The sequence below is a fragment of the Rosa rugosa genome, chromosome 7 (assembly GCF_958449725.1).
Source record: "Rosa rugosa chromosome 7, drRosRugo1.1, whole genome shotgun sequence".
NCBI lineage: Eukaryota > Viridiplantae > Streptophyta > Magnoliopsida > Rosales > Rosaceae > Rosa > Rosa rugosa.
The window spans coordinates 26179624-26201646 of NC_084826.1; the positions used below are offsets into that span (position 1 = coordinate 26179624).

The 22023-nt window shown below is 37.2% G+C and overlaps 2 protein-coding genes across 18 annotated transcripts; one reads left to right on the forward strand and one right to left on the reverse strand.

Annotated features, from left to right (window-relative positions):
* Window positions 1-985: 985 nt before the first annotated feature.
* Window positions 986-9508, reverse strand: LOC133720164 (disease resistance-like protein DSC1). 9 transcript variants are annotated; one of them, XM_062146340.1, is made up of 10 exons: window positions 9338-9507; window positions 8691-9180; window positions 7473-8571; window positions 7010-7324; window positions 5074-6927; window positions 4730-4945; window positions 2730-3935; window positions 2426-2519; window positions 1998-2235; window positions 986-1892 (listed from the first exon to the last, which is right to left on the reverse strand). In XM_062146340.1, exons 2-5 carry the CDS (start codon window positions 9170-9172, stop codon window positions 5242-5244), a joined length of 3582 nt encoding a protein of 1193 aa, XP_062002324.1. In that variant the 5' UTR covers window positions 9173-9180; window positions 9338-9507; the 3' UTR covers window positions 986-1892; window positions 1998-2235; window positions 2426-2519; window positions 2730-3935; window positions 4730-4945; window positions 5074-5241. The 9 variants fall into 9 exon arrangements, with proteins under 9 accessions (XP_062002324.1, XP_062002321.1, XP_062002325.1 ...); XM_062146337.1 differs by having other exon boundaries at window positions 1998-2290; XM_062146341.1 differs by having other exon boundaries at window positions 986-1720; window positions 1823-1892; window positions 1998-2519.
* An 878-nt stretch (window positions 9509-10386) lies between these two features.
* Window positions 10387-22023, forward strand: LOC133720165 (uncharacterized). Of its 9 annotated transcripts, none has more exons than XM_062146348.1 (9): window positions 10398-11190; window positions 11306-11407; window positions 11538-11606; window positions 12464-12658; window positions 13555-13642; window positions 13882-13980; window positions 19287-19434; window positions 19567-20369; window positions 20670-22023. In XM_062146348.1, the coding sequence occupies exons 7-9, from the start codon at window positions 19292-19294 to the stop codon at window positions 21707-21709; spliced, it is 1986 nt and encodes a 661-aa protein (XP_062002332.1). In that variant the 5' UTR covers window positions 10398-11190; window positions 11306-11407; window positions 11538-11606; window positions 12464-12658; window positions 13555-13642; window positions 13882-13980; window positions 19287-19291; the 3' UTR covers window positions 21710-22023. The 9 variants fall into 9 exon arrangements, 8 of the variants coding, with proteins under 8 accessions (XP_062002330.1, XP_062002328.1, XP_062002327.1 ...); XM_062146350.1 differs by having other exon boundaries at window positions 10425-11190; window positions 19946-20369; XM_062146346.1 differs by having other exon boundaries at window positions 10387-11190; window positions 12310-12658; window positions 19287-20369.

The window sequence follows — 22023 nt, forward strand, 5'->3', positions numbered from 1 at the left end:
AGAAGCAGAATACAAGACCACAAAAATACCTGAGTTTTCTCACAAGCTCACAAAGCTCTCTCTTGCGCCGAAGACCTCCCACTGACTCTCCCTTAACAGTTGTCTGTTGTGTTTCACTATGTACACAACAATGTAACCAAAGGTCCTATTTATTGAACTCTTAAATCTCCAAATTATATTAGGAATCTAAATTGAAATAAAAAGAAAACCAAATCCTAGTTGAACAAGAGAAACAAGTCAATTCCTTGACAATTATGGAAAGCAGGTCTTTTTCCTAGGTGGTATCAGAGTCAACCTCCAAACCATGTTATACTTGGATTCTACTCTCTAGTCTCTACGATCAACGTTATTCTACCAAAATAATGTTAGAGCATCTCTGACAATAACAAATATTGTAAGTCTACTTATTTGTAACTAAAATTAAAAATTAGAACATCGGGGCATTTTGGTTTTAGTACTAAGAGCATTTTTAGCAATGCTAGCTATTTTTTAGTCAAATTTTAGTCAAATTTTAGTCAAAATAGCTAAAGAGTCATCTAATCATTTTAGAAATATATCTGCATCAGTTCTATATATTTTAGCTAGATTTGAATTTATATTATTTATTACATGAAGAAAAAATAGTTTAAATGTATTTATAAATTACATAAAATGACTCAAAATGAATGTTTTAAATTAATAAAAATAACAGAAAGCCTCATCTATATATATATATATATATATATATATATATATATTTAGAAGCGAGATAGTTAAAAGTAAAAATAGAAAGTTGCTTGGTGCAGCTGCTGCAATTGATCAAAGTTAAACATGCTCTCAAAATAGCTAAGGAGCCAAGATTAAGAGTTTGTTAAAAATGCTCTAATTTCCTATCTATCTAGCTAAACATATATATTATAACAAGAGCATGGAAAAGGCATTAGTAAGATGTGAGGGATTATGATATTCAAACCATGCAAATTGAGAAACTAAAGAGAGAATAGGGTAAAGGTCAATTGAATACCACCACTACTATTATATAATCAAAAAGATTCATTTTTGAGTTGTATGTTTAATGTAACTTTGCTTGCCAACTACTTGTTGATCGCCATATATCTCTTCACAATGTTAAGGGAGGTTCCACGTTCAACTGTCCACGTAAATAAGTCATAGAGATGTACAATGGTTGCAGTGGAAGTTTCAGTTGAAATGCCTGGTTAGGCATCCATTTACAGTTTTACAGTCATTTACTAAGAGTTGGCTGGTTCAACTCAGAGGTTAGTTCAGACTGAAGTTGCTACCAATGAGAAGTTGATAACTAGGCTTAAAGTGATAACGAAAGTGTGTGTTTCGTAACTCAACATTCAAATGAGCCCCAACTCATATCAGAGGAAAGCAAGAGGATAACAAGTAGGGAATACTCAACATGAATTATCATTCATCGCGTCCCCACTAGTGTAACAGTGAGTTCATTAGCTGAACATTCTGTAACCATTTGTCGAAACTTCAAGTTCTGTCGGATTACTTCCTATAAAAACCAGGCTTCTGATGTTGAGGCAATCATGCACCTTCACCACTCAACATTAGAAAAGCAGCTGGCACACTTGGCTTATCTTGTGGTTTTTGTTGCACACATAAACTGATAAAAGGCCTACATGAATCGATCACATGACTTCATGTAGGGTGCTGGAGTCTCTACCAATGGATCAAGAAGTTCGATGGATCTGCCTTCTGTGAAGAGCTTCCATGCCGGAAAGATCAAAACCTTCAGTTTTACTGAATATATAGAAGAATAGGAATCAAACAGCAATTAATTTCTTTTAACTTGACAGTTGATGCTCACATGTCAAGAAGGTTGAGATTCTGGCCTGGATGAGAGAATCCTTGGTTTCTCTTCCACCAAAACTCCATAGCTGTAGACATCAGATTTTATCGAGTAGAACCCAATGAATCAAGGACTAGTTTTGTAACAAAAGAAAGTATAGTACAACTATTTATTCTTTGGGGTATGTACTTACTATGTTCCAACAACTTTCTTCGTTCTTGCTTCTGTTTCATTTTCTGCAAATCTTCTAGTAATGCCAAAATCTGAGATTTTTGGGTTGAATTCTCTGTCAAGTAATGTGTTACTGGCTTTGAGATCTCTATGAATTACCCTCAGTCAAGAATCTCGATGAAGATAGAGAAGCTCCCGAGCAATGCCATTAATAATGTCAAAGCGCTTAGGCCAATCCAGTAACATGCTTTTTGATCTATCTGCAAAATAACATGCCAAATAGGACATCCACCAGGCAATTACAAACTGCATCAGCTGGACCAATAAAACCAAATATAAGGTTTCTCAGTGATGACCAACAAAAGCTTGGACTTCTTTATTTTCTGTTTGAATGCAGTACCCTAGAAGCTTCACTAGATTCATGTGCTAAAGTTTGGCAATGTGTACAACCTCATTTTTGAAATCATTGATTCCTTGCATAGAGAGTCTCTTTAGAGCCTTTTCACTTCTATTTTTCGTCTATCTTTCATTCTTTCAATATACCCTGAAATTCATCAGTTCATGTATATTGTGAGCTTCAGCTAATTTGTTCTGTTTTGACTTCATTTTGTGCATATATGATCATTCATAAATACATAAATCACCATCAAGTGAGTAATTTTAAATATGTTGTTATTGGAAGTATAGTGTTCTGTTTTCCTATTATAAGTTTGTATAAAGTACCAAGACTTGAGGAATCAAGATGATTACATACCTTGCTCTGATGCAGCTAATCTTATATATGTAGATAACTAGATATATCTTGCCCATTTTCAGTGAAATTTCTTACGTCAATCAGATCACTGAACCACAGCAAGCTCCCACTTACTCCTTCCCTGATATGCAAATGCAGGAGCAGTTCTTCATACAACACTTCTTACATTACTTGAGGTTCGTACTTGTGGTAAATCAGGATTGTTTGGTGCTTGGCAATTTGGTCCCAGTGTACTACTGGAAAACTATGTCCCCATGACACTGTATACCAGTTCTTCTAACACACCCATTTGACCAATCCATCATGTCCCAATCTTTTGGAACTTTGGGTACTAATCCTCTCAAGCAACCACATACTGGGGAGTTCTCAATATTACATGGGCCATTTGGACCACAAAGTGCACAACTATCACAGTTATCAATCTGTGCTGTTAAGTAAACTACCCAACTTTGTGGTATCAACCCACTTCTTGAGTTAACACCATCCTAGAAATAACTGAGCTGTTGGCCAGCATAACTGTAAAATATCTCATTGTGATAAAAAACAAGACCATATGCGTATAGAGGGTTTGGACTCAAATGAGGTCTTCCACTAAATCGGATTCCATTCCATCGACCAGTCTGAAATTTTGTGACCGAACCTTGCCTCAAAATTAGTTTTGGATAACCAATGGGATCAAGTTGATAGTGTAATTGCCCTGAGAAGGATCTTGATGATTTTTCCACGATGATATTGAATCCTGTAACTGTGTTCTGCCAAGCTTCATACCTTGTAGGAATGTGTCACCTGGGTAATATCATAACTTTGCCACCGAAAATTCTCTGCCTCATTATCACTCCCATCTTTCACAACAGGATTTCTGGAGTTGGAAAGCTGAGCCACTGGATTTTGTGCAGTTCTTGATGTGTTGGAGGACCAAACTGTTCTGTTGTTTTGGCTGACAAGGACAAGAATTCCGCGGTGTGTGATCGTGAGAACACCTAATGAATCAGTGAGGGGTGTGTCTCTGTTGGCAACCCACAACCCACAAAATGGTGGTAACCGATATCTTCTTGTACCATATCCCCACATATCGCGTAGTAGAAGAACTGGGACTGAAGAATCCAAGCTCAAAGGTTCCACCAGTTGAACCTATGGTCTCGCCGTCTGCAATGGACTGAAATGTACTCGAATGATCTACTTTGGAAGTTGTAACTGTGATGAGCACTGAAAAGAAGAAAAAGAGATGCAATAAGCACAGCATCTTAAAGCCTTCAATTAATGGAATCCTTAGTCTATCATAATCATGCATGAGAAAGAACTGAATATTGCAGACCTCAATGGTCCTTCCAGACACTTTATTACTATATTATTTGAAATACATTATTGATTGTCATTTTCAAAATTATATGAGCCGATCTCTCTGAAGTTTCGTTGACTGAAGCTGAGATACATTTTACAGTCAATGATTTTCTTTTGTCCAACTGTAATGGGATTAAGTTGGCACCCTATCATTTTCTTTGTCTTTGTCTGACTTTTATTAGCTTGCATCATTTAGATTTTGACTTGTCTTTGTCTGACTTTAATTAGAAGATAATTGTGGCATTATTTTGGTCAAACTCTGTCTGCAGCTAACAATCTCAATCAGATCACCATTCTAACTACAGACTACAGTAGCAGCATTGGCAACTTGACTAGAAACTATACAGGCATTACATGGATATGTCACTCGATTTCTAATTTAGTTGAGTATTGGTGGGTGTACGTAGTTGGATAGACCAGTGTTGACTGTCTCACCTGTCGGCAGATTTTTATTAAAACAAAATGTGCATATGTGAGAAAAGTATGAATGAATGTCAATTTATCTACCAGCAGAAAGCATGAAAGACCAAGGAAGGAAAAAGATCTAAACACAGGTAGCTTTAAGAGGATATCTTTCCACAGTCAAGAGTCTAGCTATGTGCTCGTGCCATCTGTGCACATATTGTGATTATGGTGACAGGCATAGGTGAGCAATTTACCTTGTCTGCTTTCTCAATTGCAGCAGCGGCAGAGCCAGACTTTACATTCGATCCATTAACAGCTAGCCTTTTCGTTTCCCATCAATTCCTCACTCGTATTACTCCTAATTAACTCCGTTATAGTGCTCTTGAACTGCAGTGATTCACCATTATCATTCTCTCTCAAAGCTTTTAATCCCTCTTTCATTCCTTGTAAATCAAGTAAACCAACAACGCCTGTAATTTCGATTCATTTCAATATGAAGTTATTGACTGAACAACATTTCAACAGATTCAATAGTCTAGAATATAAAGTCCGGAACAAATCTATTTTGACATATAGAAAAGTAACTTATCAAACTTACAAAGGCGGAGCAAAGTTGCGCACTAATCCACTATAATGAAGAGAATCAAGATAGAAATGCAAGTTCACTCACTAGCTATTTCAAAAGATGTTGATTTTCCTTTTACTACTCTGGGGAGGTAGTTCGCCGTCATCTTCTTTGAGGATTGCAGTTCCGCTTCCACCAGGTTCAAACTGGCCGCCTCGTCTCTTTAGTTTTGATGATGATATCTTCTTTTTCAACTACTTGTTTTGGTTCCATAACAACATCTTCATCAATGCCTCCAAAGAAGTTTTCAAGATCTTGAGCATACAACAAGGAGACTCCACACCTTTTCACCCTCACAGTGAACGGGGCAAAAGGATTTATTTTCTGGCAAGATCCGGTGCTTCTCAGTATATTGTACAATATGAAGTCAAAAGAGGCCTCGGATGCTTTTACCCAATCCTGGCGATTGATTGCACTTTCTAATACAACATATTCAGGGCGGAAATACCACACGAACACATGATCTGAATTGAGATTATCTGGTAGTTTTGTGATGGGTTTCCGACGAAGTTCTTGACAATTATTAGTTTTGTGATGGGTTTCACAACTCAAGAAGGAAGTCCCAATATCGGGTGGCGTATAGTTGTTGAATGCAACCACAATGCATAGAGCGAAACCCATGAAGCCTTCACGATGCCAATGAGGAGGAAGCTTGATATTTATCGAACACCCCTCACTTTGATACCTCAACCACTTTGGAATTTTATTTCCCGGACAAACAATTGTAATTTCGCCTGGGACATATGCAATTCGCATGACTCGAAGCTGTGCATCAGCCATTATGTTGCTCCTTGCACTCTGATCCAATTTCAGGCAATTTATAAATATATGCTGCTCGAAATGCTCAATCCTGAATTCTTTTAAACGGTTGAAATATTGATCCCAACCTTGTACCGGGGCAATCCTCTCTAGTGACATGCAGCCATCTGCTTGTAAATCGTTTAGAAGCCATGGCAGCTTCGGTAAAGACCCAAGACTCTTGCAATTGCTCAAATACAGGTTCTCCAGCACAGAGGGGAGCTCCACGGGCAAAGACCCAAGACTCACACAATCTCTCAAGTCCAGTTTCTTCAGCCCAGAAGGTAGCTTGACAGGCAAAGACCCAAGACTCTCGCAACCGCTCAAGATCAGTTCCTTCAGCCCAGAAGGGAGCTCGACAGGCAAAGACCCAAGACTCTTGCAATTCCTCAAGCTCAGGGACTTTAGCCCAGAAGGGAGCTCGACAGGCAAAGACCCAAGACTCTCGCAACTGCTCAAGTAAAGGTGTTCCAGCCCAGAAGGGAGCTCGACAGGCAAAGACCCAAGACTCTTGCAATTCCTCAAGCTCAGGGACTTTAGCCCAGAAGGGAGCTCGACAGGCAAAGACCCAAGACTCTCGCAACTGCTCAAGTAAAGGTATTCCAGCCCAGAAGGGAGCTCGACAGGCAAACACTCAAGAGAGAGGCAGCCCTCTAGACTAAGAATTCGGAGCGAATTCAGCCTACAAGGGGTGCTTGGAAGATTCTTAAGCTCTTCACATTCTTCAAGACCCAATCTATAAAGCTTCTCGAGACACCAAATTGATGAAGGCAATTCTTCTATTGCAGTACCATCCAAGTATAAGCTTTCCAGATTGCCTGGCATCTCTGGGAGAATTTTGAGATTGAAGCAGCTGTACAGATTGAGATCAGTAAGCTTGGCAAGATGCTGAAAAGAAGGAAGTTGAACCAAACTTGTACAACATTCAAGAATAATTGTCTCGAGATTTGGGCTCTCAATCAGAGCTGAAACATCAGCCAGGTGCTGGGAGTCACTAAGATCGATATGTTTTAAGCTCCCAAGATTGATCTGTAACAAATCAAAGACAATTAATGGCAAGAGTTATGTTTTCCACACCATTATTCATACACAAGAATTAAATTAAGCAAACCTTCACGCCTTCATTCCAAAGTCGCTGAAGTCGGCTGTTCCGCATACGAAGCTCAACAAGCTTTTCTGCACAAAACTTTGATGGCAGAGAATTCAAAGGGTAGCCATCCCACTGCATAATTCTAAGGGCTTGAGGAAGACACTCGAGACCTCGAGGAAGGTGAACTTTGTTGACGCATGACATTGGGTCGCAGTAACGCTCAAAATGTAACTTAAGTAATCTTAGATTATGCATCTGTTTGAAGGCTGAAGGTTTTATGTCAAGATCTGAAATGTGGTCCAGGCTCATGACTAAGCATTCAATTGCTCCAGTTCCCTGAAAATCAAGAACAAAATATAAATGAGCACACAGTAGAGAACAAAAGTTATTTCACTCAGAACTATATCACCATGCATTTAACTTGTTAGAAGAAAATCAGTTTCAATTATTTTTTTCAAAAAAGGTGACTGCATTTGGTTCTTACCCTATTATTTTGCAATACATAACAGACATCATTAGCAATCCACAATCTACTGCGTTTCCCGGGATTCTTAACACCTTGATCACGAACAATTTTATGACCCATTTCTTGTATCAAATCATGCATCTTAATGAATCTGGAACATTTATCCACGGATATGAGAGACATATCAATGAGAAGTCTTATCCCTGCATTCGCACAGAAACCAGAGGCATGTAACATTCTGTTTGCATAATCTATACGCTCTCCTTTATAGTAACATGCGATATCGAGAAATATATCCTTCTCATTTTCTTCTAATCCATCATAACTTAACCTCAACACATTCTGGATATCTTGGCTGGGAAATTTTTTCACTTTATCTAATTCACTTTCCCAGTCTTCTTTGCTCCTGCAATGAGAGAATACGGAGCCCAATATTGTAAGAGCCAATGGATTGCCCCTAGCATAATCTACCACCTGTTCTGCAAAAGTCGTATAATCACCTGGGAAAGAGACATTAGCTCTCAAATAAAAGAGCTCAAGAGCTTCATCAACGTCTAATTCCTTAACCTCATATATCTTATCTTCATTAACAAGGTTCCCAAATATGCGTTTATTTCTGGTTGTTACAAGGATTCTACTTCCAGGGCCAAACATATTGTCACCTCCAACTAAAACTTGTATTTGGCGGAAAGCACTCACACCATCAAGAACAATGAGGGCCTTTGTACGGCGAAGCCTCTCTCGTTCAGAATTTGATATAGTATATGAAGTGGCCATACGTAGATTTTCTTTCTGCAGTAGTTCACAAAGAATCTGATTCCGCAAATCATTTAGTACATGTTTCGCTTCTGATTCGCTAACATTTGCAATAAAGCAGCAAGCTTCGAATTGAGAAGAGAGACGACCAAATACAACCTCAGCAATGGTGGTCTTACCGATACCACCCATACCCCAAATACCTAGAGTCTGGACATCCAGTGAGTGAAGGCATAATAACGATTCAACTTGTTGAATCTTTTTTTTGATTCCAACCTTGCCCTCTAAACAACTTGACGATTCGCGGTTCAATTTTTCCAAAATGTCTTCGACCACAGTCTTAATTAATTCAGACTCGACCCTGCCATATAGACATGAAAGACAAAGTAGTTAGTAAAGTGATGCAGTAGCCAATCTTCTCTGAATAGCCGATGCATAATAGAAGTAAGAACTGGATACATGAGTTGATGATTGAGTTACCTAATAGTTTGGGAATCAAACCCAGATATATTGGCTGCTGTTGTCAAAGCATCTCTCCACCTGAGCACCTTGTCCGGATTGTCCTCGACACGTTCCTCGTGTTTAACAAATGCATCTGCATAACTCCCCAATTTTCTGCGTACATGTGATGGATCTACGCCGTAGAAGATGGGTATAACAAACTGTTTATCTCTGCATTGGAGTATGTGCACAAGTTCTTCCAAGCACCATGTAGAAGAAGCATAGTTTTTGGAGAAAATGATAACTGAGAGCTTCGATTCGCTGATTGCTTTGAGAAGGGCAGGTGAGATTTCATCTCCTCTCTCCAGTTTGTAATCTATGTAAGTTTGGATTTTGTTCCGACATAAAGCCTCATAAAGATGGCTGGTAAAACTATTCCGGGTGTCCTCGCCTCTGAAACTAAGAAATACATCATACTTCTCCCGAGGGATGATATCAGAGCAAGAAGAAGCAGCAGCCATATTATAGCCTGAAAATCAACAAGTCGAAAGAAGCAAATCTTTGCGATGAATATAAAGATTCAGAAAGCAAAACAGATAAGTAATTGCACAGCAAGACTATTGTTCTTAGCAGTTTTACTTACCTGGTTAGAACTTGGATGAGTAAAGATATCAATAGACACTTACCAATCAGTTTTCTAGCTCACTTTCTGCCCCCAGCAACTAGGTTCATCTATTTTGAATAAACTTCTATTCTTCCCCAGAATGAATGAATACTAATAAGCAACTATGCATACATTTTCCAGGAAAGTTGTGAGAAGTAAAAAGCTAGTACAGAGGAAATTTCCTAGAAGTTTCGGTGAAATATCTTTCAATCGTTCAAAAAGTATGGAGTGGACCAAACTTGCATTATCTTGATAAAAAGCGAGTACAGAGGAAATTTCCTAGCAGTTTCGGTGAAATATCTTTCAATCGTTCAAAAAGTCACCGTAATGTTGCTAAAGCTACTTGCTTCAGTCTCTGTAACTCTGTACTGTACCAACTATTTCAAATTATGTAACCGCGGTCGATATTGAAATTATGCCTCGGCAAGAAATGAGCTTTTTTCCAACTGAAATTTTGAGGTAAAGAGAATGAGAATGAGAATGAGAATGGGTTGGCTTTGAAATTGAGAAGGGTAATGTAGGAGTTGACAAGAAAGTGGAATCTGCCGGGGTTGTGCTGGAATTTTCTTGGCAATGTGAAGGCCGACAAGGTAAGGATGTTGATCTATCTTTATCTGTATGATTACTAATGCATTTAGAGTTAATATTCAGCTAGTTGATGATGATTTTTTTTTTTTTTTTGTAACAATTGATGATGATTCTAAAACTGTGAGTTTGAAGGGGTTTGTAAATGTAAAGTACCATGCATATAGGTTTGTAGTGAAGTAGACCAAGTCACCAAACTAGCAAATTGTCTTGATTCCCTTCACTATTATTCAGTGTGCAAGGTTTCTCATTTGCTCTACCTTTATTATGGGGCACTATGAAACTATTAAGTATACAGATATTAGGATTGATTTTGTTTACTTTTGCTTTTTCATTACTTATTTAATTATTGGAAACAAGCAAAATAGCAAATATAGAATGCCTAGTTCTCAAATAAACTTAATCTGTAAAATCTATTAGTGACTTGTGGACTGGGTTAAGAAATTTCTTAAGCAGTAAGAAACTGCACATGGACTGGTAAGGACTAAGGAAGGAAGTTTTGGTGTCATATATTGCTACCTAGCTTTGGCTAGAAGCCCAGAAGTAAAAAGCTAGTACAGAGGAAATTTCCTAGCAGTTTCGGTGAAATATCTTTCAATCGTTCAAAAAGTAAGCGATTCAGGGGCCACCATTATTGCTTTCACCCACTGTTCAAAATGAAGCATGCCGTATGAAGTGACTTATCAATCTTATAGCAAGGCACCTTACACATTTATCAAGTTAATGCAAGTTTGGTCCACTTCATTGGCTATGATACCTAGTACAGCTTTCAACTGTAACTTGGTCTCGGACCTCTTAGCCATTGACTCAGACTTTGAAAGATTGCAGCTACAAAACATTTTGTTAAGACTTCATTACAAACGGAACCTCCCTCAAACCCAAGTGTTTAGAACACATTCTCAACTAGATCTAAAGACGGATCCACTGTTATACTGTTCATTCTACAGTGACATCCGGGATTGTCGATTTTGCCCTTTCTATTTCCCATAATTACAAGCTGCCATTCTCTCCTTTTTTCTGGAAGCGTCCATCTACACCGACAGAGGCTTTTGTCTACATCAGCATCCATCAAATCCAATTCCAAAGCCACCATCTTTGCTGCATAATCAAGTTCAGAAGCACAACCATTCATCCAGAGAGATCAATTATCAAGAACGATTGAGAGAGAGAGAGGTACCGTCTGTTTCTCCAATTCAGACCAGAAACGACTCCAGCTCTGTTTTCGCAATCCAAGAGAAAGAAAGAAAATCTATTTCTAAACGACTCCAATCGTCTTCTTCAGCTTACAAGGTATGCCGATCTGTTTCTCTTTCACCAGAACTAGCTGTTAGAAATTTCTGATTTTCTAGGCATATGTTCAATATGATGCTCTAAAAATTTAATTGGATTACATCTATTGTTGCAGTGATGGAATCTACGAGCACAACGAAACGGGTCAAAAGATTGTTGGAAGGAGGATGTAAATCTAATCAATTTGATCAAGTTAATTCGAAGAGATGGAAAAGAAGTGGGTATTCCATTTCGTTTCTCCTCCTTTGTTTTCGCTGTTTATGGAAGTTGTTTTTTCATCACTGATCTATGAATAATCTGTACTTAAGTGTATAAACTAATTTGTATTGTTTGGTTTTTGGTTATAGTGTTTGAGGAACAAGTAGTCGAAGGATCGAGTACAGTTGGAAATGAAGATGCGTTTGCGATGCTGGCAGGTAATTATTTTCTCTTGGTTTCATGGAGAAATGCAATATTAGTGATAGTTAATTTTGCTTGGTTTCACTTGAATGTTGCTAAATGAATGCGATTATTATTTCATTATCTATTTTTGTCGAATAATATTTTACAGTGTATATTATTGACTGCTTAGCTATGCTTGGAGTTATGTCATTGTAGATTGTATCTTTGTTATGTTTTCGGTGTAGTTAGATGTTTTGATGAGAATATCCATTGTTGTTAAAGTTTATTCATAAATAATCTTATATATTTGACATACTTCTATAATGGTATAGTGCCTGCCAGTTTGAATCGGTAGAGCTGTTGGGAACTTTTAATGTATCATTGGCTGTTAGGAACTTTTAATATATCATTGGCCATTAGAAACTTTTAATGTATCATTGGCACCGATGTTATTTATCTGAGCTTAGCTTACCTTGAGATAAAATTTGCTAAACATGGGTTGGCCATTTGTCTCCTTTGTTTAAAGAAATACTTTAAACTTGAAAGCAGCTCTAATGAAGGAAATGAATTTGGTAAAACAAAAGGCAACTAGGCCGAATTGGATGTTCAAAGTTATGAGATGATGATAAAATGAAAGGAAAAAAAAAACATTATTCTGGAATAAAAGAGTATACAGAACCCATCGTAAGGATACTGTATATGTTTCTATATATTACCAGCTTTGACATTTTTCAATAGCTTCTGCAATGACCATGAAATGATGCTCCTACGAGATCTACAGAGATTGGAAGCAGTTCTATAGGTTTCAAGAGTACATCTACAGTGACATGTCGGTTCTGCCCTTAGATTTTTCCCACAATTTCACGCTGCCATTGGTGTATAAATCTGTCAGGTCTCGAAGCTTCTATCAACTCCCAGACGATGAACTGAGCCACCAAGATCAATGGCGATTCCGCCATTCCTTCCCCCTCTATATATAACCAAAATCTCTGAGTCTTGGTTTCTTCAGGAAGCCTCTGTCAACGCCCGTCTTCATTGTTTCACAACATCAAACGCAGCCATCAAAATCAACAGCAGTGAAAGCCTGGTAAGATTGGAGCTTAATAAAATCAATATCCCCGTCATATCTATTCATCTGATTTCCTTTGATTGGTTATTTCTTTTCACTTTCCTAATTATGCTAATCGATTTCTCACCGTTTACAATCTGTGAAGATGAAAGTTTTTGTTATCTCTTTCTTTCCTTAATTGAAGCTTATCTGATTAAATTGTTTTATTTTGTACGCTCTGTTTTCCATTTACAGTAGTTCCAAAAACCAAATTATTTTAATACTCTCAGATAGAAAGGTTGGGCTGAAAACAAATGGAAGAAGTTTGGTTTTCAAATCTTATCTCCCAGATTTGATTAAAATTTGAGATTTTGATTCTTTGATTTGACGTCAGATTTGCAATTTTGATCATAAAGTTTACATTATGATTGATGGTTTGTAGATTAATCTGATGGATACTTTTCAGAGTGTTTGGATTTTGTCTTCATTGAACTTTTTGAGAGCCTTAATTCCAGAAAAGAAACATTTTTGTGCAATTGCATACATAGAAATATAGAAGTGTAATCCTATGAGATTGTTCGCTGTGTTTCGGGAAGCATTGGAACATTTGGCATCTATTGATCTGATTGAGCTATGTAAAGAGGCTAAAGGCTATGCCAACTTCAGCGTATACAGTCTACGCTCAAGTCATATGTGTGTTGGAAAACATTCTTTGTAAAAATGTAAATTCTATAGGAAGCTTCCTGATTGTAATTCTTCTTTTTGCTTAGTTATTGCAATTACTGATTCTGCTTTCTATAATTGTAAATACTTGCTTCCAACTGTTTTTAGTAATTTTCAAATGCTTACCTCTTTACCTTTCTGTTGAAGTATGGTTTGTTCGTTATCTATCTACTTTTGTTTGTTCATTAGCATAATGAATGTGTTTGGTTCAGGGTCACCCAGCTGAGTTGGCTCATAATAAGAAAGTCCAGAATCTGCATTTGGGGAATGATGTGGATCACTAGATGGTCAGATCTGAAGGTTATATGCAGGAAACTAAAGCTTTTGTTTGTATAATTTTGTTTCTTCATTTTGTCTTACTATGGTTGTTTCTTCTATTCTGAGGTAGGTACTTGATTCATTGGTTACTCTGAAAAATCCCTATCTGAAGTAGGAAATGGTTTAAGGACAGTCTCTGTGTAGCTTATGATATATATTGTATGGTGTAATATGAGCTTTGGGTATATAAAATGGTGCTAATTTTATTCTTTAAATGGCAGTACATTCTTTTGGAACTGAAGGAATGAAAAAAGATGGACAACAAATCCTGCTAGCAGATAAAGATTGAGTATATACTCTTCTGTGCGAGTGACATCAAGGTAAATCCCGCTGAAAATAATATGGTGACTGAATCCCCTCCTGTATTTGATTTTACTTTTTAGTTGTTTTCTTTTCATTGGTTTATGTTATTTGTGGCTGGGATGTCATTATTTCCAGTTTTTGTCGATCAACATTAGGATTTGTTTGTTGTCTTGCAAGTTTTCGTGCTTTTGAGGTGAAATTGTTACCTTTTTTTTATGTTTTGGAGATGATCGAAACAATGCTCATTATAGATTTTCTGTTTGCAGCATGTTTTGGAGACCCTTCAAATCACTTTTAGATTAATGCTTTTTTATTTTTTGATGAGTTTTTCTTTTTTAAACTCTATTTTCCTCTCGCAATTTGTAAAATAACAAGAAATCAACAATTTTAGTTAACGCTTATTAGATTATGAGGTACTCTATTACGTATAAATTCAGGAAAAAAAAACTCTGTATAGGAAAACAACCCGCAGCATCGCGCGGGGCTCAATTGCTAGTTCTCAACTAGATTTTCAATGAAGTTGAATACTGGTAGCTTTTCCAACACTCAAAACAAGTCGAATGTGTTTTCAGCTAGCTTACATTTTGATCTTCCCTCAGCAACTTTCTTCATCTACTCTGAACAAACTTTGATCCTTCATCAGAATCAAACCAGACTAATAAGAAATCATACTGTGCACATATTTTCCAAGAAAGTATACAGAGATAAAAAGCAGAAAGGAAATTTCCCAGCAATTTTGGCGAAGTATCTTTCAATCATGCAATTCGCCATTATTGACTAAAGTACCGTGACTTGCAACCATGGGTCCCTAATTTCCTCCTTCCAGTTAGCTTTCACCAACTTCAATAAATGGAGCGTGCTGTGTATGTTTAACAGTCATGATGGATGATAGTACCATAATGTGTTTTCTGTTTTTCTTAGGGCTGCCGCTTGTTTGGTAATTACCAAACCGACAGAATACCAACTGATGTTTTAGGTTTGGTAAACCGACTTTTTGATAATCGAGACCGATAAAACCGAAATAAAAAATTACCGAAAAAGTTAGTTTGGTTTTGGTAAATACCGAATCTACCGATTATCTAAATATTAGATTTATATACTACAGTTTTCAATACACATACATGTATATTAAGAAATAAACATAAAAACTTTTATAATAGTAGGAATATTACTACATTAATAGTACATGTATTTTAAGTAACTTAGTCAAAAATGGTTAAATAACCTAGTTTTAGTGAAAATTGTAAAAACTTGATGTCATATATACAAAAGAAAGCTATAATTAGTAGATGAATACAATGTTTATGACTATAAAATTCAAAAACCTAGTTTTGTTTATTCTAATTTATATTATAAAGAATTAGTTGTTCTAAAGTTGGTAATACCGAAAACCGAAATACCGAATTTGATAGATATAATTAAAAACCGAAAAATTTGGTTGGTAATTGGTAACTCAGTTTTGAAACCGAAAGCTTTGGTTTTGAAGTTGGTAATACCTATAACCGATTCGAACCGACCGAGTGACAGCCCTAATACTTTTTCTCCATCCCATTACAGAATCGATCATGTCTAATGTATATGTAATATACCGTAATGTTGCTAAAGCTACTTGCTTCAGTCTCTGTAACTCCGTACTATACCAACTATTTCTCATTATGTAACCGCGGTCGATATTTGGTTGCTGTTTCTATTTAGCTAATGTGGGATGTGACATATAAGTGCATTCATACTTGATGATTGTATTCTAGGCTTCTAGCCAAAGCTAGGTAGCAATATATGACACCAAAACTTCCTTCCTTAGTCCTTACTAGTCCACGTGCAGTTTCTTACTGCTTAAGAAATTTCTTAACCCAATCCACAAGTCACTAAGGCCCCGTTTGGAAATTGAATTTGGATTTGGATTTAGATTTAAAATTTTCAGAATTTACTGATTTCAAATATTGTTGTTTGGATTGCAATTGTCCCCGAAAGGATTTCATGGGAAGAAAGTTACCCAGATTCTAATCGGTGCCGTTGATTTCGACCAGATTCTCTCGCTCAGTTCGGCGCTCGGGTTGGTCGGATCTACCGCCACGACTCTTTCCGGTTTGTCGTCGTGGATGAACCTGCCTTCTCCTTCAGTTAGTGCACCACCGCACCGGCGTCGTTGTGAAACAGAGACGGAGAAGAGAGAGAGCGTCGTGGTGAACAGAGATGGAGAAGAGAGAGAGAGGATTAGATAAAGACAGAAGTGATTTCAAATAACTACCCTTTAGTAGTAATTTCAAATTCTTAATAAAATTGGGGTGTGGATTTGAGCAAGATGATTTGAAATCCAAATACACCTGAAAAAGAATTGCCAAACAGATAGATTTGGATTTGAGGAGTCCAAATCCAAATCCACACTCCAGAATCCTCAAATCCAAACGGGGCCTAATAGATTTTACAGATGGAATTTGATGATCTCCTTTTTATTTTTGTTCGATCATGTCATCGACTTCGGGATCTCTGCCGTCTCTCCCTCTTCCTCCTTCCCTTTTTTCGTCCTCTCTCTTCTCCAGACGGTTTTTGACCCACCACGAACATAACTTTCTCTGCCGCCAAACGTACCAATTTCTCTCCTTTTTTAACTGCTCTGGAATTTTGAAGTTTCTCAAACGGCCGCATTCACCCACCAAATCTACCCATATCCAATTGATCCAACCTACAATTTTACGTAAACACCAAATCAAAACCAATGTAATTTCTTACGGAAACTTCATTTGGGGACTGGGGCTTACTCATTACATATCTTGTGGCTTGATCGACGTTTTGATCTTTGCTGGGCAGATTTTCTTGGCTAAGAATGAAACCAGATGCAACAAAGAAAATGTTTGTTGAGGCCTAAAACAACCTAATTGGAATAGCCCACCATAGCAGTTAATTATGGATAACCATTAGATTTTTATTGAGACTTCGTTTTTCTTATCAGGTTTTAATTGAGACTTTTTTTTATTGGATTTGTATTTATGTTAAAAGTTATTTCTAGAAATACCGTATATATCTAAAACATAGAGATATTGTATATATAAAAGTCATGATTTTATTATTTTCTACTATTATGAATGATATATTAATTATTCGATATTAGATAATTATATTTTAATACATATCACATTATCAAATAGCAAAAGTCACAGTTTTCGGTTTACAGTTTAGAGAGACACAACAGTGTTCAAAAATAAAAGACACGGATGATATATCAATGAGAGCTTCTATGCATACCTCCAAAATTGGCATTTGGATCTCCCTACTTAATAGACCTCCAATTTACTTTACAAATAACCAATATGCTATCTACATCTCCCTAATTTTCCCAAAATGCCCATTGTCCAATAAAATAAATAAAAGCCATTTTTTGGAAGATTCTATTCATGCCTCCAAAAGCCCATTGTACTATTCTTTAACCTTTCCCCCTCTTACCGACAACAAAAAAAATCTTATGAATTTCATAGTAATAGAAATACATATATGAATTCATGCACAAAACAAAAATAAAGAACAAGAAAATCATGGGAGATGAAAAGGGATGGGGTCTATATCTGGGATATCTCAATGGCCTGAAGGCAAAACGTTAAAAGCCGAATATGTCTTGATTTTCAAATACACAGACCAATTGTAATCAAGATAGTGAAAAAAAGAAGAACATAAAACGTCTAAACCCATACCTTGTGCAAAGACACCAAAATGATGTTTTGCTCAATTACTGAATCGTCACTTTCTTCCATAGAGTTTGATGTATATTTTAGGGTTTACATTTGAGAAGAATTTTTTCTCCAAGTTGAAGACTACATACTATCTTGAATGTAAGAAGAAACTCTTAAATAGGTCCAAATGCCAAAATTGATGTAAGATTATGCGACGGCAAAATTGAAATCGTAGCAAAAGTTCATATATTTACGACGGAAAATATACTGTAGTATGTGCCATCGCAAAAGCTGACTTTTCGAGACGGAATACTTTTCCGCCGCAAATTTTCGATGCAAATGCACTTCTTTTTAGTAGTGTGCTGTGAGCGGCTGTGCAGGCTGTCATTGCTTGTTGCGCGTGCTATGGCGAGGCTAACTAAAGGCAAAGTGAGGCTAACGCTAGGGCAGGCAAGGGTAACCTAAAGCAAAGCAAGGCGAGGAGGACTAAACATAATTTAATCCATATTAAAACATTGCGAAAAAATAGATAAAGCTCGGGTGAGTTTTAAAAATGATTAAATTATGTTTAGTACCTGTACTATGACATTTTTTTCGTTTCAGTCCCTGATATTCTCAATTAATCTGAAAAGTCCCTAGCGTCAAAATTTCTGTCTGATTGGTCCCTCCAGCGTCAAATTAGGAGTTGGCCTTAGGTGAAATGTCCAATATACCCCTTTGTTATTTCTTTTTCCTTTTTAATTTCTTTTTCCTTTTTACTTTTTAGGGAAATGATGGAAAAGATCACTTTAGAGAGTGAAATGATAATAAGGTCACCTAGTTTTCCACTTGATAAGAAGGTCCATTGTAAATTGTTATTAATATTAGTTTAGTCCTTATGAATAATGAGGTCATGTTAAAAAAGGTCAGTTTTTAATTTTTATCATTCCGATTCTGCCCCTAAGGTAATAAACCTTTATAACCTTCCATTTCAAAATCGGGGAGCTCAAATTTTCTCTCTCCTTTGATCAGAAAGCTTCCGATTCGATTTGATCGGAGATCTCTTTCCGAGATTCTTTCTTCGCCGCCCTCTCCGTCGGAAGCTTCCGATTTCTCTTTGTGCCTCTGCGACGATCTGAAAGTGGTTTTGGAGCTTCCTCAGTTCTTTTCTCTTTTTCTGGATCTCTGGCTTCGTCGGTGTTCGTCTTGATCACGTTATTGTGTTCTTCTTCTTCGTTGACTCAGTGCTTAGTTACAGTCTCTCTATTTCTTCCTCTCTCTGGTTTTCTCTGATTTGATCGGTAAGCCATCTCTCTGTGAATTTGTTCGTTTTGGATTTTGCAGTGTATTTTTGTTGTTTGTGTTAAATTGTTGAATTGTTCGTTTTGGATTACTGTTTTCTTCTCCTTCGTCGGACTCAGTGCTATGTTGAATTGTTGATGATGTTTTGTGCTATTGCTGTACTATATTTGTTCTATACTGTGATTTTTTTATCAGTGACATGGCCAGTTACATTTTTAATACTGCTGTTTTGTTCAGGAATTATCATTTATTTTGCGAGTATGATGTTGTTCTTCTGTTCAGGCATTAACAGTTACTTTGGCAGTGACTTGTTTGTGTTGATTCTGTTGATTTCCTTAGTAGTGACATGGATAGTGATTTGTTTTATTCTTGTGCAGTTGTTATGGATACTAGCTATGTTGTCAAGTTTATTTATTCTGGTGAAGCAGCGACAGTTCCATTGTTGCATAATTGGTCGTTTGTTGACCTATGCAATTCCATACGCTCTCGTTTTCCGGATTTGATTCAAGGCAATTTCATGTTGAGGTACATTATTCCTCCGGATTCTACTTCATGTTTTCTAGAGAGTGAAGTTGATATGAGAATGATTTTTAGGAATTTGGTTCGTTACAATTCTGATTTTGTTGAAGTGTTTGTGACTGATTTGCCTTCTATTAGTGAAAGTGTGGTGAGTAACACAGTGTGTGAGGATTCTAGTACCATGCTTGAGGAGAATGATTATTTGGGGTGTTATAGGGCAGAGGCACCGAAGAGTTATATGACAAAAGGTTGGGAGAGTTATATTCATTCTGAAGGCCAAAAGTTTGAGGGTGGGGTTGTTGAGTTTAGGGATAAGCTGCGTAAGTATGCTATAGAAATTGGCTTTTCATATGAGTTTGTTAGAAATGACAAGGTTCGTGTTATTGCTCAGTGTTCTAAGAAACATTCTCAAGGCTGCAATTGGCTGGTGAAGGCTTATTTATGTAGGGCTAATGGTTTCTTTATGATTAAAAGGTTGGTTAATGTTCACACTTGTCATGGTGTGATTCGTTTGCAGAAGAGTAAGATGATGGGATCCAAGGTTGTCAAGTCTATTGTGCTTGATAAGATTCGTGCCAATCCAAACAAAAAGCCAATTGATATAGCTGATGAGATCAAGAGTGATTATGGTTTGGATGTTGCTTATCGTACAGTTTGGTATGGTACGGAGTTGGCAAAAACAGCCCTACATGGTGATGAAGCTGAGTCTTATGCTCAGCTACTTTGGTTCAGTGAGTCTGTTATGAAGTCAAACCCCGACTCTAGGATAGTGGTTGAGTTTCATCGAGAAACACACAGGTTTCAGCGTATGTTTGTGAGCTATGGTGCATGGATGAAGGGTTTTCAATCTTGTAGACCTATTCTTTTCATTGATGCTACATTCATCACCAACAAGTACAAGGGGCAGATTATTGCTGCATCGGCAAAGGATGCCAATCAAGGTTGAATCTCCTTCATTACTTGTAGTTTTTTATTTTTCTTGTTTTCTATTTGCTGCCATGTCTTGTTTTTTTTTTTTGTAAAGTAAGTGACATGGTTAGTTACATAGCTACTGACATGGTCACTTACATGTTCATTGATAGTTACATGTCCAATGACCTAAATGTTCTGTGATTTGAATGACATGTCTCTGGCCATGTCACTGTCAAGTAATTTGCAGTTATGTCAGCGACATGGTCAGTGACATTAACAGTTACATGGCAGTGACATTATTTTGTTTTTCTGTTCTGGCTTGTATCCAGTTGCTTATGCTATTGTGGATTCTGAAAATGAGAGTAATTGGAGATTTTTTCTTGAGGTTTTGGCTGAAGAGTTTGCAAAACACCCTATGAGGAGGGTGACATTCATTTCTGATCGTCATGTTGGGCTTGTTAGTGCTTTCCCTAGAGTGTTTCCTAATAATCCACATGGGTTTTGTTTTAGACACCTGATGTCTAACCTTTCTGACAAATTTCCAGCTGGATCTTACCTCAAGGATCGGATTCCTTACTTGTTTATGTGTTGTGCTTATTCTCGCACACCGGAGATGTATGAGTTCAACATGGAAATCTTGAGGAGTGAAGGCGGTGACATAGTTGCTCAATTTCTGGAAGATCTTCCCAAGGAGAACTGGTGTATGGCTTACTTTAATGGTGAAAGATTTGGTGAAATGACAAATAACTTGGCTGAGTCTTTCAATAATTGGGTGTTGCCTTTGAAGAGTCTTCCTATTCTTGATATTAATGATGGCATTAGAGTGAAGTCCATGGCTTCAATTGCTGCTCGGAAGCAGGATGCTCATGAATGGTTGTCTGAGTTGTGCCCAGTGATTGAAAAGAAGCTGAAGGACAATTTGGAAGTCGGAAGGCATTGGAGAGTGAGCAGGTCTGATACCTATGTGTATGAAGTTCACTGCCAAAAGTACAATAGCATGGTAAATTTGGAAACTCGGTTTTGTTCGTGTGGAGAATGGCAGCTGTATGGTTTCCCATGTTCCCATGCACTTGTAGTGATCCAACAACATGGTTCTTCCCCGTATTTGTATGTCAATGAGCTGTACAAGGTGGATAAATATCGAGAAACTTATTCTTTCCCAATTAATCCTCTTCCCTCTATTTCGAAGCAAGTGCATGATTTTGGTAGAGATGCTGTGATCTTGCAGCCGCCTTTGACTAGAAGACCACCGGGAAGGCCTAGAAAGAAGAGGTTCAGAAAAAGGAGCGAGAAAACCAGGGTGATCAAGTGTGGTAGGTGTGGAAAATGTGATGGTCACAACAGAAAGAGTTGTACAGCTCCGATATAGGTTCAATTCTGCCTACATGCCTTTAACAGTGACATGGCAAGTGACATAGCAAGTGACTCCAATACAGTTTGAATATTTGTTTTGATTTTTCATTTTTTTCAATAAATGATAAGAAGTGCTTGTAAGGTGCTTACTCATTGGAATTTTTTTTTTTGACTATGAGACAGTTTTTCTGTTTTCTTCTTTTATAAATCCTTCAGTATTCTTTGTGTCTACAGGTTTTAATAGTTACATGTACAGTGACATAACCATTTGTAAACTAATTGACTTGTCCATTGACATTAGTTTTTAGTTATCTTGTCGGTGACTTGTTC